This window comes from Pleurodeles waltl, chromosome 1_2 (genome assembly GCF_031143425.1).
Source record: "Pleurodeles waltl isolate 20211129_DDA chromosome 1_2, aPleWal1.hap1.20221129, whole genome shotgun sequence".
In the NCBI taxonomy this organism is placed as follows: Eukaryota; Metazoa; Chordata; class Amphibia; order Caudata; family Salamandridae; genus Pleurodeles; species Pleurodeles waltl.
The window spans coordinates 653287233-653301221 of NC_090437.1; the positions used below are offsets into that span (position 1 = coordinate 653287233).

Here is a 13989-nt window from a genome sequence, read left to right on the forward strand (position 1 = left end):
GTGTTTGGTTAAATGAGTAACTGATATCCCTGCCTAATACAGTAACCTACAATACTTAATGTAACAAAATACCTGCCTACTCACTCAATTCACTCTTATAAGCCAATTGCCTTTACACATGGTCTTCACAGTACACATGTCAAGTCTACTGCCATTGTCATAACTTTGCCCAGCGAACAAATGCAGCCTGTAGTCTTTACCATCGGCTTATTGCTATAACCAACACATGCCTACTGAATTTCACATAAACTGGCAAACATCAGTGTTGGATTTTGCCCTTTTGCAGGGTCATCCCCAATCTTTTTGTCTCCTGTCTCCTATTTTTTCTGATCTGTTTCTGTTTGCTTTTGAACTCTGAGCACTTTACCACTGCTAACCAGTACTAAAGTGCATATGCTCTCTGTGTAAATTGTATGGTTGATTGGTTTATCCATGATTGTCATATTTGTTTTACTAGTAAGTCCCTAGTAAAGTGCACTAGAGGTGCCAGGGCCTGTACATAAAATGCTACTAGTGGGCCTGCAGCACTGGTTGTGCCACCCACATAAGTAGCTCTGTAATCATGTCTCAGACTTGCCACTGCAGTGTCTGTGTGTGCAGTTTTAACTGTAAATTCGACTTGGCAAGTGTACCCACTTGCCAGGCCTAAACCTTCCCTTTTCTTACATATAAGACACCCCTAAGGTAGGCCCTAGGTAGCCCCAAGGGCAGGGTGCAGTGTATGGTTAAGGTAGGACATATAGTAATGTGTTTTATATGTACTGACTGTGACATATTGCTAAATTCGTTTTTCACTGTTGCAAGGCCTGTCCCTCCCATAGGTTAACATGGGGGCTACCTTTAAATCTGATTAAAGTGTAGATTCCCTTTGGGAGCAGATGGACATGTGGAGTTTGGTGTCTCTGAGCTCACAATTTAAAAATACATCTTTTAGTAAAGTTAATTTTAAGATTGTGTGTTTGAAAATTCCACTTTTAGAAAGTGAGCATTTTCTTGCTTATACCATTTCTATGACTCTGCCTGTTTGACAGTTGGGCTGGTTGCACCTCACCCTAGACAGTGACACAAAGGGAGCTGGGGTGTAGTCTGCATTTCCTGATGAGCCATCTGTGCTCGGAGGGAGGTGAGGAGTGGTCACTTACACCTGAAAGGGCTGTACCTGCCCTCACACAATGTAGTCTCCAACCCCCTGGTGAGTGTCTGAGGCCTGGCCTGGGCAAGGCAGGATTTCACACTCAATAGAGACTTTGCTTTGAAGTAGGCCTACTCCAAAGGAGAAATTGGGTATAAGAAGGGCACCCAAAACCACAGACTTTAGAACACTTCTGGAAACCAAGAGGAACCTCTGCCTGGAGAAGAGCTGAGGAAGAAGAGCTGCCCTGCCTGTGACTGTGCTTTGTGGAGCTATCCTGCAGTTGCTGCTTCTGCCAGAGTAAGAGGGCAAAGACTGGACTTTGTGTGCCTTCCAGCTTGTGAAGATCTCCAAGGGCTTGATTTAGAGCTTGCCTCCTGTTGTTTGAAGTCTCAGGGACAGCAAAGACCTGCCAGTACCTGGGATTTCTGGAGAGACTCCTACTCTGCCAAGTGGTGCCCATCCAGTTCCTGGGAGCCTGAAAGGAGAAGCTGGCAGCCTAAGAGGAAGAAATCCACGCACAGAACGCCGTGCGGGGAAAAGATTGACGCAACTCTGATCTGCAGCTGAAAAATCGATGCGCCACCGGCTTCGCGGCTGAAAATTGATGCTCGTCTGCAACGCGACCGAAGAATCAACGCACGGAGCTGGAGAAGTGATGCGCAGCATCGCTGACGGAGGGTGGGAGATTGCAACCCACACTTCGTGGTTTTCTGATCATTGTGCACTTGGATTTCTGACACAAGTATCGCGGGGCGTGTAAAACAGCGCAAGGCCCGCCCGGACCCGAGAGTGCTGACCGGATTGATGCATCGCTCTCCTGCGGAGAGAGGAAACGACACGCCCGACCCGACAAAAGGAGAAACAACACAAGGTCTCGCTCGTGAGTAAAATTGTCGCATCGAAAGCCCTTTTAGACGCATACTCGCCCGTGCGGGTTATTTTTGACAAACCCAGGGTACATTTTCACGCTAACAGTGTTAGTGTGTGTTTAAAACTACATGAAGACTCTTTTTGCTTTTTAATTGATGACTTGTATATTGTGGATTTTTTCGTTTTCGTCTTGTTTTGTTTAGATAAATATTCTCTATTTATCTAAACCTGCGTTGTGTCATTTTGTAGTGTTTTCATTAAGTTACTGTGTGTGTTGGTACAAATACTTTACACCTAGCACTCCGAAGTTAAGCCTACTGCTCGTGCCAAGCTACCAAGTGGGTAAGCAGGGGTTAGCTGAGGGTGATTCTCTTTTACCTTGGCTAGAGTGAGGGTCCTTGCTTGGACAGGGGATAACCTGACTGCCAACCAAAGACCTCATTTCTAATAATCAGGAATACAGTTATACAATTATGAATATGTATGAAATGACAGTTGGCAAAACAATACAGAAGGGTCTCAGAAGGGTCTAACCAGGATTAGGATGGAAATCCTCTACCACCAGTGTTTGTAAAAGGTGGTGACCAAAAACAAAATCCTATCCGACTACTGTGATTTGTGAGATTTCAAGTAACAAAATATCTGTCCATAGCCTGTAGCACAATGCAATAAAAGACCACTCTAGTCTTTAAAATTAGCTCTTGAATGTAATCAACTTAGGCTTACTGAATGTAAGCGTTCCACACAGGCATGCAGTCATACATTTACAAATATATATGTATAATTAAGTCTCCAAATAAAATACTATCTCTTCTTAGTAGGCCTTAACAGGAATAATCTGAGTACAAGTCCTCTGTGCCTACAGCATGTCACAGAGGGTAGCCAACCCCAACATCCTTCTCTACTTAGGTAATTTAACTCTTCATGTAACAAAACACCTGCCTGCAGCCTTTAAAGCAGATTAATAACATTCCACCCTTAAATGTCATTTACCTTTAATGTATGTGTTTCACAATGAATATGTCAGGCCTACTGCCTTTATCCAGGCCTAAAAAACTCATTATAATGTTACTAGACCTGCAGGTCAAGTAACTTCAATAATATACTCAACGATGACTATCATGTACTTGACTCATCTCAAATTGTGTAATCCTAGGCAAACATCTTAGTTTACAGAGTCACCTTTTTTCTTCATTCTCACAAATGAGTGTTCCTTCAAATATGTGAGATCAGCATTTCTGCTGTACAAAAAAGTATTTATTTGATTAAACAGACTAAACGTTTGCTCCATGTATAAAAAGAATCTAGCTCACATATAGAGGACACATGATCCATTACTTGCCTCTTAGTTTACTAATTAAATGTTGAATGTTTAAACATAAACCTAGAAAGACTGCTCTTTTAATAAATATATTACTAAAGCGTAATGTGGTCCTACACAGACAGAACATTTCCAAGAAATATCCAAAAACCTATCCACTAACTTGCAGCCTTACTGATAAACGCATTTAATGTATTAACAATCTCTGAAAATGGGGTTTTCTCATGTGACAAGAACAAGATTTAAAGGCCTCCCTCACTTTCTGACTGAACAGAACATCTGTTCTTTGGTAACTCGCCAGAAGGGGCAAGTAGGTCATAAAAATAGCTGGACCTGAGACAATGTCATTCTCCATAGCAAGTGACGAGTAGAATTTTCGAGGCCTGCTTAATCATAACTTTTCACAGTAAACAGATCAGACCTATAGCCATGGTCATTGGCTTACCACTTTAACCAGCACAGTACTGCAGTGCTGAGCCTACGTTTTTCCACAAGGCAAACCGTACAATACAAGCACCTTAGGACCACTGCCCCTTTTTAAAAGGAAGATTACCTGAGCAATTGGTTCCAGTGAAATCCATTGCAACTTTAACAATATAAACTTTAAAGTGCTGTGCTGTGCTTGGAGGAAAATATGTCAGTGCTAAAAAAAAATGTACAGAGATTGTTAAAATATGTTTTATTGCATTAAATATTGTCTACAAGTTATGCATATGTGGGTTATGCTTTTACAGAGTTCAGAGAAAAGACACTTTAAGCCCAATGTTCAAACAGGCAAGTTGCGGTTCTTGAGTGCAGAATTCACACTACCTTTTTATGATCTGCCATAACTTGATGCACCCTCTCTACTAATAGATCACATCACAAAATTAATGAGAGAAATTTCTTTTTGAAATCCGCCCGCAGTCATCTACAAATGCAGGGATGGTGACAGTAGACCTCCATCCCGGTGTTTGCATTCCAAAATTCATTTTATTTAATTAGCCCGTGTTCCTCAAAAAAAGAAAGGCACTGGATTTAAGCTTGACAGTGGCATCCTCAGCCACTGCCTACTTACCTTCCTGGCCTTTACATGATTCTCAAAATACAAGCTGCCCCTGCAAAAGTCAGTTTCCCTTTTGAAATCAGTTACTTCCCTTATCTGAGTTGTCTATAAGCTTTCAATGGATTGCAACCACAATTGCAGGGGCAAACTTTTAATGCATCCCTCCTGATTGCAATTCTTAATGATTTGGACAATCCCTTTTGCGAGCCTGAAAGGCTATTAAAACTTGGAAAAGGGGTTTAGAAAATAGTAAAACACAATTTTGCATTTACTAACCATTTGATTTTTCAGGTCGAAGGGTTTGATATAGCAAAATAGTTTCATATATCGAGGCTTTAGATTTTTCTGTCTGTGGATAATTAGGAATATTTTATTGGGAAGATAAAGGATAAAGAGTAGTGTCAATCGTATATAACTATATTATTTTTAATTGAATAAAATGAAACATCTTACTTAGTCATGGCTCGCGTTAAGCAAAAGGGGCGGGGCGGCGTGCAGGGGATTAAATTAAATTAAAAATAATTTAAAAAAACACTTACCTAACCCCCCACCGCCGCACCTCTCCATCTGCTCTCTGCTGGCTCAGCAGCGTTAGGATTGGCCGGGAGCACCCAGTCAGGGTACTCTCAGGCCGACTGGGAGCCTGTGCAGGCTCTCTCCAGCCCAGCAACGGTGTTGCTGGGCTGGAGAGAGCCTACTGCGCATGTGTGTTTGACCGGCCTGAGACAGCCGGCTAAACACACAAACACATGCGCTCTGCACTCCCCCTCATTGTTTGTCACCCCTGTGGTCCTGCCCCTTTTCCCAAAAAAACAATAATAAACGCAGCTGCTGGTGGGGGTGCTGACGCTCCTCCGCCCTTATGGAGGAGCTGCCCCTGATCTTACTGTATTATATCATCTCTTCATATAGATTATTGCTAGGGAAAGCAAATGAATATTGTACTCTGTACCTGAATACAGCACATGAAATATTGACAAAATGGGATTCTTGATGTTTTGCTCCATATATTATTTATTAAAGGCTAGGCTTGTGCAGAATTGGAGTTCAAACATTGGAATTCAGCAAATATTCACATTACATGCAGAGACTGAGTGAATAAAAGAACACTTCACTATTTTATCAAATATAATTCTTGGTAGTGAAAAAAGTTGCCTTATGTCAATAAAGAGCGCATTTAATAAATGCTTGAATGAAATCTTTGGAAATGTGGATGTTCTCCATAGATTTAAAAATATTGCTGACATTTTAGAAAGAAGTTTAATCTTTGGGCTGTTAGGTGTGTTTATAGTACATAATAATTAAAAATTATTTATATATCAGTGTTTGTTTTGTTGGAGATAATGTTCTAAGGGCAGCACTTTCATTGTAAAATCTTGTTTTTACCAGCATTGTGAGAAAGATAAAATGCTGTTCTTATATATATTTGTTTGGCGAATCTAAATATCCTTAATGAATTCAGCATTGTGAATTACACAAACAATTAATAAATAGACCACTTTTCTGTGAAACACCAGCTTTGAACCTTTTAACCTTTGTCTGTCAAAATAATGTACTCCTTTATTTCAGAGTTCACAGTTTATATCTGCCTTTTGTTTTTCCAATAGTGTTAAAAAACCCTACCTGCAAATTGTATAGATTCCCTACTTCTGACAACAGATGGATGTGTGTCCGGGAGCAGATGACTGAGAGCATAATGTCTTTCCATATACCAAAGGAGCTGCTAACCCTCTACATAAAAGAAGACATGAGAAGGTAAGCACTTTTAGGTCTGCCTGGAACAACGTGCGAGCACTATTTACTGATACCATGAGGCACTGCACGGAAAGGGTTTCAAAAAACAAATCTGTGTGTACATTAGGGATACTGCTCTTCCTTTACCAGTGACTTTCCTGGCCTGATTTAATTTGGGGCTGGGCACTGAGAGAGCATGTAAGTACTTTGAAAATGAAAACCCTATAGAAAAATAGCAAACATAGCTGACAAGAATTTTAAGCATTATGTAGTCTGCTCAAAAGATGTGGAAAGCCAGTTCTAAAACAATAAAGTAGCAAGGGTTTACACAATAAACATTTTCCAGGCAGACTGGTGTATTGTGGATGTGTACAATGGATAAAGAGTGCCTTTGGATCCATAATCTCCCAAGTAGATATTAAATGTACCCCAGATAATGATCACTGGATCTTTAAGCAAAACAAAATAAGCTTAAATCTTTCAACCCGAAAATTGTTAGGGTCCCCTGACTCTCCCACTGTATGCCTCATGATATGTATGGCACTGCCTATGGCAGTGGTGACACAGGTCCCCCTTTTCTCATGAGGAAGAACCATTTGGTGTTCTAATCATATATGTAGTAAGTGGTCGTACTGCAGAAAAAATCACCATGACAGTATCCAATAAAAGTACCCTCAAAACCCCATAAAGTGAATTGTTCTTGCCACAAAAGTGTAGAGCAAGGTGCCAAGGGAACTCATCTGTTTCCCCAGTGCATACTCTATTGTCAGAATTAGAGGTACCAACATTTTGAATTAATAATAACGATTACTACACACCCAGCAAAGAACTAAGCGACATTTGGCTTCTCTGTGCGTGAGCTCTGTCAAGGAATCCCTAATGTGTGAGTGGATAACCTCTGTTACGGAATCCCTGATGTGTATCCACTAATTTTCCTTGAATGCGACCATTCATAGATTTCCTAGACAGAATGTATTGGTTTTCTACACAGCCACTGTATTATTCTAAGCTGGAACTCCACATTGAAATACACTTCATACCCGTGTCTAGCTACCCACCCAATCTACGTGGGACCATAATGCAAAGAAATAACATTTTTTGAAATGGGGTGGGGTGCTATGGAACAAAACCCTGTAAAACTCTCTTTCCTATGGTGGCTAGTGAAGAAACAGCCAGGAATTTGGAGGCCTGCTCATATATGGGAGGGATGTTAGAACTGCAAAAGAAAGAGAGGAGATTAGAGTAATACACTTACTGGCAATCAGTCATGTCAGTTTCACTTTACCCATCTTCTTCTTCAAAGTTTTAACTAAATGTGGAATAACAAGTAGTTTGAAACCATCATGGTAATTCCACAGAAACATAGATTCAGGAAGCACATATACAATGCACACCTGTAAATATAATAAATACTGAAATCAAGATTCAAAATTAAGACGCAATGTTGTATTAACCAATCCAGACACAAATCTTTGTACCAGCGTTATCATCAGATCAGACATCACTCCCAAGCTTACGACACAAGATAAACTTCAAAACAACAGCTTTTGTGATTGTCCTGAAAATGTACAACAGTTAAACAAACCATCTCCTTGTAATTCTAGTCTGAATGATAGGAGTAAAAATATGCAGAACCTGTACATCGGCTGTTAAATAACAAACTAAGAGCCTGACTTAGAGTTTGGCAGATGGGGTTACTCCATCACAAACATGACGGTTCTCCCATCCACTGGATTATGACCCTATCAAATCCTATGGTACTACATTTCCTGCTTTGACAAACAGCAGTCTCTCTGTTCTCTTAAGTTCCACAAACACTAAAAAAATAAGTCCTCACATCACAGCCCCGCAAACATCCAGGGGGTGTATCTACTCCTCTTCCTGCGTGCTAGAATTCAGTAAAATTAAATGAAATACAAACCCTTACCTTTTGTGGAAGATGAAAGGCAGAATCAATGCCTAATGGAGACATGGAAAAACGAATTGGGTGGTCATAAAGTTGTCACAAGATTTCCAAAGTGATGGCTACAAAAAGCAAGTTGTGACTCAAAACAAATAACAAAATTATCCCCCAAAGTTTAAAGCACAAGGGAATAAGATTCTGGGAACCAAAGGAAGACCTTTTAGGGGGAATAAACGAATCTTGGAGGGATGGGGAAGATCAAATGCATGAAATATTTGGGAAGCAAATATTGCAAGATGAGACAAACTACTGAAAGTTTCTGCTAAATCCACACTAGCTTCCACTGTGCTTTGAAAACAAGGACTCAAAAAGCTTAATCCTCTTCTGCAACAAATTATGGCTTTGTAATGGTACATGTTTCAGAAGGGAGGGTTTCTGGGGCAAAAGGATTTCTATAAAGAAATCTAATGTCTGACCTCGGATGCCCAGGTAGAAGCATAACAGGAGCCTTTGGACAGCAATTACTCCCTCTCTAGTAACACCATGATCAAAGAGACCCACTTAGCAACGAGCCTGAAATATGTGAGGTTTCAGAGATGCTAAACGTATGCATCTTGATTCCATAGCTAGCAGCACCATTCCTCCTCATCTAAATAAGACCTTTCGAATTAGGAGAAGATGAAGAAATGCAGAAGAGCTGTCAATGACTATGTTATAGCTGACACAGAGGATCCGGGGACCAAGAGAAGATGACATGAGGCACAAAAGGTCCAACCACAGGTCGCCCAGTCTCTAGTTCAATTCATGTACAATCCTGCCACTTGAAGTTATGAACTTGTTAAAATAAGCACTGCCGGTCTAATCGTAAAGCATACTCATTTAGTTTACATTTATATACAACACTTGTCTATTCAAATGTTACTAGTGTACTTTATAAAATGTTCACCCTAAAGAAACAGGTTATTTTTTAAATGAAATTGTCTAACTGCTTTCAAGTTAAAGTGAAGATATCTGGAGAAAACAAAAGGATAAACATTTTGGTGTGAAACCAGGATAGGCACAGCTGAAGTAGCTGATGCTTGCTATGGGAAGACTAGTAAAGTGTCTCGTGGACAGAAGAGAGAAGACGTTTTTAAAAAACAGAGGGTGGCAAGGGGGTACAGACTGGATTTTTTTTAATATTTCATAATGTTCAGATGTATTTAGAAACCATCAGAAATATTTTTCTTAACAAGCAACTCCAAGTTTGTGTTTCATGATATATTTTAACTCTACCAGAGCCAACTTAAAAAAGTCTGAAGATTTTACATGTTTATTCCATCAGCTGTTAAAACAAAGTTTAAACAGTTTTTCAGTCAATTCCCTTTACAGGGACCATTCCATGGGCTTGAAATATTTACAAACATCTAGCTCAAACTGTCCATTTTTGTACAACTCCTAATCTACATGTTCACTAATGCTAAATGCATGTTTAACTAAAACGCTTGCTTCTAAACACAACTACTAATGTTTTAGAACTATATAGTAACAGTGTTTCTTCTTTAGAACTCGAAAGCAATATTAAGAGGAGTCAAATATAAGAGGTTGTTTTTCTCATTCCGTACGCTCTGTCTTCTCTGATCCAATGGAGGGAACCGTCAGACCACGGACAGACACCCAGAACCTCCCAAATCACCCAGATTAAAACAAGGATCTGAAAGAGGCTGTCTTTAAGCCTGCTCGAATATGTAACTTGAAACTGGCTGAGGTTGTGCACTTTAGCATGCTCTTCCCCCACCCACCATAAACATACTCTAATGCATCACTCAACTAGGACTTCTCAAAGCTGAATATGCAAGCTGTTGTTTTGACATCAATGGAAGATCAGACATTTTGCCTGGCCAAAATATGGCACTGAAACTTGTGTGTTTGGTTCTAGAAATTGTGTATCTTGATACAAACTGAGCTTCCTTCTGAGTCAGTGCTCAGGAGCTAAGTCCAGGTGAGCCTTAAATACCTTACAACCAGTGGTAAGAGCACACACATGCCTGATCATTCGTCTAGAGACAGACACTAGCCTCACATCTAAAACTAAAGGTGCTCAAAAGGACTAAACACTGCTATGTACATAATAGCTGAACTTCAGCTGCTGCAAAACATACCTGCCTGTGCCAAAAATCATGCCCCGAGTAAATGCCAGACTGCAAGTCATACTGGTTTGTATATTTAGTCAATGAAGCTATCCCTCACACTCTGAGCACTCTTTGTTTAGGAGGCTGCTACATATCGTCGCACCAAGCATCAAGCACATTCTTTAGCCCTCACAAATAACACCAAAACATACCACTCACGGGTGACAATTTAGGCAGCACCCGTCTCCATCCATGAGCTGCAAATGGCCTAGCTAATTAATTGAACAACTGGGAAGCTCCTGTGTAAGGCATAGAGAGTCCAAAGTGAAAGTCTGCACGACAATAAATATGTGACTCACACTCAATCCCTTGGAATCAGTGCCAGCACAATGTAGAATGTGGTAAGTGATATTATTTGAAATCAGTATCAGACCACAGTCATTCTTGTAACTCAACTTGTACGAATATCAACATTAATTAAAGATGACTATACATACCCTAACCCTACCGTTTCAGAGAAGTAAAAAATGATCCCTTCATGCCCACATCCCAGACAGGTTGCTTCCTTCCCACCACTGCTCCACTCAGGTGCCAAGCTAATTTTGGGCATTTTTCCCTGTTTTCAGACTCGCCGCTGCGTCCTCGTGGCCCCGCCCCCTCCCTCCACCTTGTCTCTCCGTTTCCCTCTTTGCCGCCTCAGAGCCTTGCTCCCAGCCCCCCCTGCACTCCTATTGGACGATCCCTCCCTCGTCCCAGCTGCCACTCCCTCCCACCTCCCCTCTTATGCCGGCCGCAGCGCGGACGCGCCGCTGGTGCGCCAAAGGCGCACCAAAGGCAAGCCCGTCTGCGCCCCTCCGCGCCAAGACCGTGCCCAGCGCCAGACCCCTGGCCAACACGCCCCCCGTTCCACGAATCACCACTACAAAGCCGATGACCTCCATGTCCTCAATCCAGGACGCTCTTCTATCTGCTTCCAGTCCACACCGACGCGCACCAAAGGACCCTTCTCCTACAAAGCCTGCAACTTCACCTGCAACCCAACCTCCAAGCTCCAACTCAAAGCCTCAGACAGCCGCCTAAGATGCATCCTGCTTAACACTCGCTCCGTCCACAAACATGCAATCGAACTCTGGGACCTACTGACCACATCCTCGCCTGACGTCGCATTCCTCACCGAAACTTGGATGAATTCGGCCTCGGAACCAGACATAGCCTTAGCCATACCAGAAAACGACAAGATCACCAGAAGAGACCGCAGCAACAAACCAGGAGGAAACACCATCAGAGTCTCCACCAGCTCCCACGACACCATCAAATCTGCTGAGCACCTCCGTTTCAAAATCCACATCAACGCCAACATCACCCTCAGAGGAACACTGGTCTATAGACCCACAGGCCCAAGACCGCAGTTCTGCGACGACATCACCGACGCCATCAGCTCCCAAGCTCTCACCTCAACGGACTACATCAGCCTCGGCAACCTGAACTTCCACCTAGAAAACAACAACGATATCAACACCACTAACCTAATCAACAACCTCGCCAACCTCGGCCTCAAGCAACTCGTCACGTCACCCACCCACACTGCAGGACACACACTCGACCCCATCTTCTCGGCCAGCAACCACGTCTCCTTCAGCCACACCACCGAACTCCTATGGATTGACCATTGCTGCATCCATTTCTCCTTTCAGAAGCCGGTCACTCACCACCTCACCACTAAACCCCCCTGCCGCTACTGGAACAGAATCTCAACAGAACAGTTGATCTCCACCCTCACCCAGGCACCCCCTCCCAGGACCCGGGACCCCAGCACAGCCGCCACCTACCTGCACACATGGCTAGAACACTGCGCCAACCCCCTCGCACCACACAAACAACCCTCAGACACCCACCACAGACCCAAGGCTAGCTGGTTCACCCCGACTTGCAGGCCTCCAAACGGGAATGTCGAAGAATGGAGAAGACCTGGCGCCTTGCACCCACAGAATCCAACCACACCGCCCTCAAGACTGCCATCTGCAAACATCACCAGCTGATCCGCACTACCAAAAGAACCAACTACAAAAGCTGAATAGACACCAACGCCCACAACAAAAAAGAGCTCTTCGGCATCATCAAAGAATTCTCCAACCCCAGGACCTGCTCCCACGAACCCTCGCCATCACAGGAACTCTGCAACTCCCTCGCCACTCACTTCCGTCGAAAGATCAAAGACATCCACAACAGCTTTGAACCCCTGACCCATCAGCCAACCACAGACAACCACAAACCCAACGCATCAAACAACACCAACTCTCTATGCGCCTGGACCCACGTCAACAATGAAGACACCATCAACACCATGCCCTTCATCCACTCCGGCTCCCCCTTGGGCCCCTGCCCGCACCAGATCTTCAACAAAGCCAGCAACATCATTGCAGCCCACCTCTGCGCAATCATCAACAGCTCCTTCGAGACAGCCACCTTCCCGGAGAGATGGAAACACGCCGACGTCAACGCCCTGTTGAAGAAACCCAAAGCAGATCTAGATGACCCCATTAACTACCGACCTATCTCCCTCCCCCCCCTTCCCAGCAAAGGTCATTGAAAATATTGTGAACAGCCAACTTTCCCGCTACCTGGAAGACAGCAAAGTGCTCGATAACTTCCAATCTGGATTTCGCAAGAACCACAGCACGGAGACCGCACTCATTGCTGCCACAGATTACATCAGGACCATGCTCGACAAAGGCAAAACCGTGGCGCTCATCCTCTTGGACCTTTCCGCAGCTTTTGACACCGTCTGTCACCACACCTTTCGAACACGCCTCCACAACACCAGAATCCGCGACAACTCCCTCGATTGGATCTCCTCTTTCCTCTCCGGCAGAACCCAAAGAGTCCGCCTTCCGCCCTACCTGTCCGAATCCTCCAAAACCGTCTGCCACGTCCCTCAAGGATCCTCCCTCAGCCCAACACTTTTCAACATTTACATGGCCCCCCTCGCCAACATCGCACGATCCCACCACATCAACATAGTATCCTATGCAGATGACACCCAGCTGATCATCTCCCTCACGAAAGACACCACAACAGCAATAAACAGCTTCCACAAGGGACTTAACGCTATCACCGACTGGATGGATTCAAGCCGCCTCAAGCTAAACACAGACAAAACAGAGGTCCTCATCCTCGGCAGCAACCTCTCCGCCTGGAACGACTCCTGGTGGCCTACCTCCCTCGGAGCCGCCCCCACCCCCACCACCCAAGTATGGAACCTGGGTATCATCCTTGACTCAGCACTCAGCATGACTCAGCAGGTCAACGCATTCTCCTCTTCCTGCTACAACACCCTCTGCATGCTCCACAAGATCTCAAGTGGATTCCCGTCGAAACCAGAAAAACAGTCACCCACGCCCTAGTCAGCAGCCGACTGGACTTCGGCAACGTGCTCTATGCAGGAACCACGGGTAAACTACAAAGAAAATGCAACGTATCCAAAACGTCTCAGCCCGACTCATCCTTGACGTCCCACGCCACAACCACATCTCTGCCCACCTCAGAGAGTTACACTGGCTACCCGTATCGAAGAGGATTACCTTCAAACTACTCACCCACGCACACAAAGCCCTCCACAACACAGGTCTAGCCTACCTCAACGACAAACTCACCTTCCACATCCCCACCCGCCAGCTCCACTCTACCAGCCTCGCCTGCGCCTCCTGCATTCACCGCACCACCACCGTAGGAAGATCCTTCTCTTACCTCGCCGCCAAGACCTGGAACTCCCTACCGCTCCAACTACGCTAGACCCATGACCTCCTGGCCTTCATAAAACACCTCAAGACATGGCTATTCGACCAATAGCTCCCTGCCCCCCAACCACAG

General features: G+C 43.9%; 1 protein-coding gene across 3 annotated transcripts in view; it reads left to right on the forward strand.

The window, feature by feature from the left end:
* INPP4B (inositol polyphosphate-4-phosphatase type II B) overlaps positions 1 to 13989 on the forward strand; it is a 2522842-nt gene that overhangs the window by 1628187 nt on the left and 880666 nt on the right. For all 3 annotated transcript variants that reach the window (XM_069242568.1, XM_069242569.1, XM_069242570.1), the window contains one exon: positions 5979 to 6126. In XM_069242568.1, coding sequence (XP_069098669.1) covers positions 5979 to 6126 — 148 coding nt within the window. The remainder of the gene's footprint in view (positions 1 to 5978; positions 6127 to 13989) is intronic.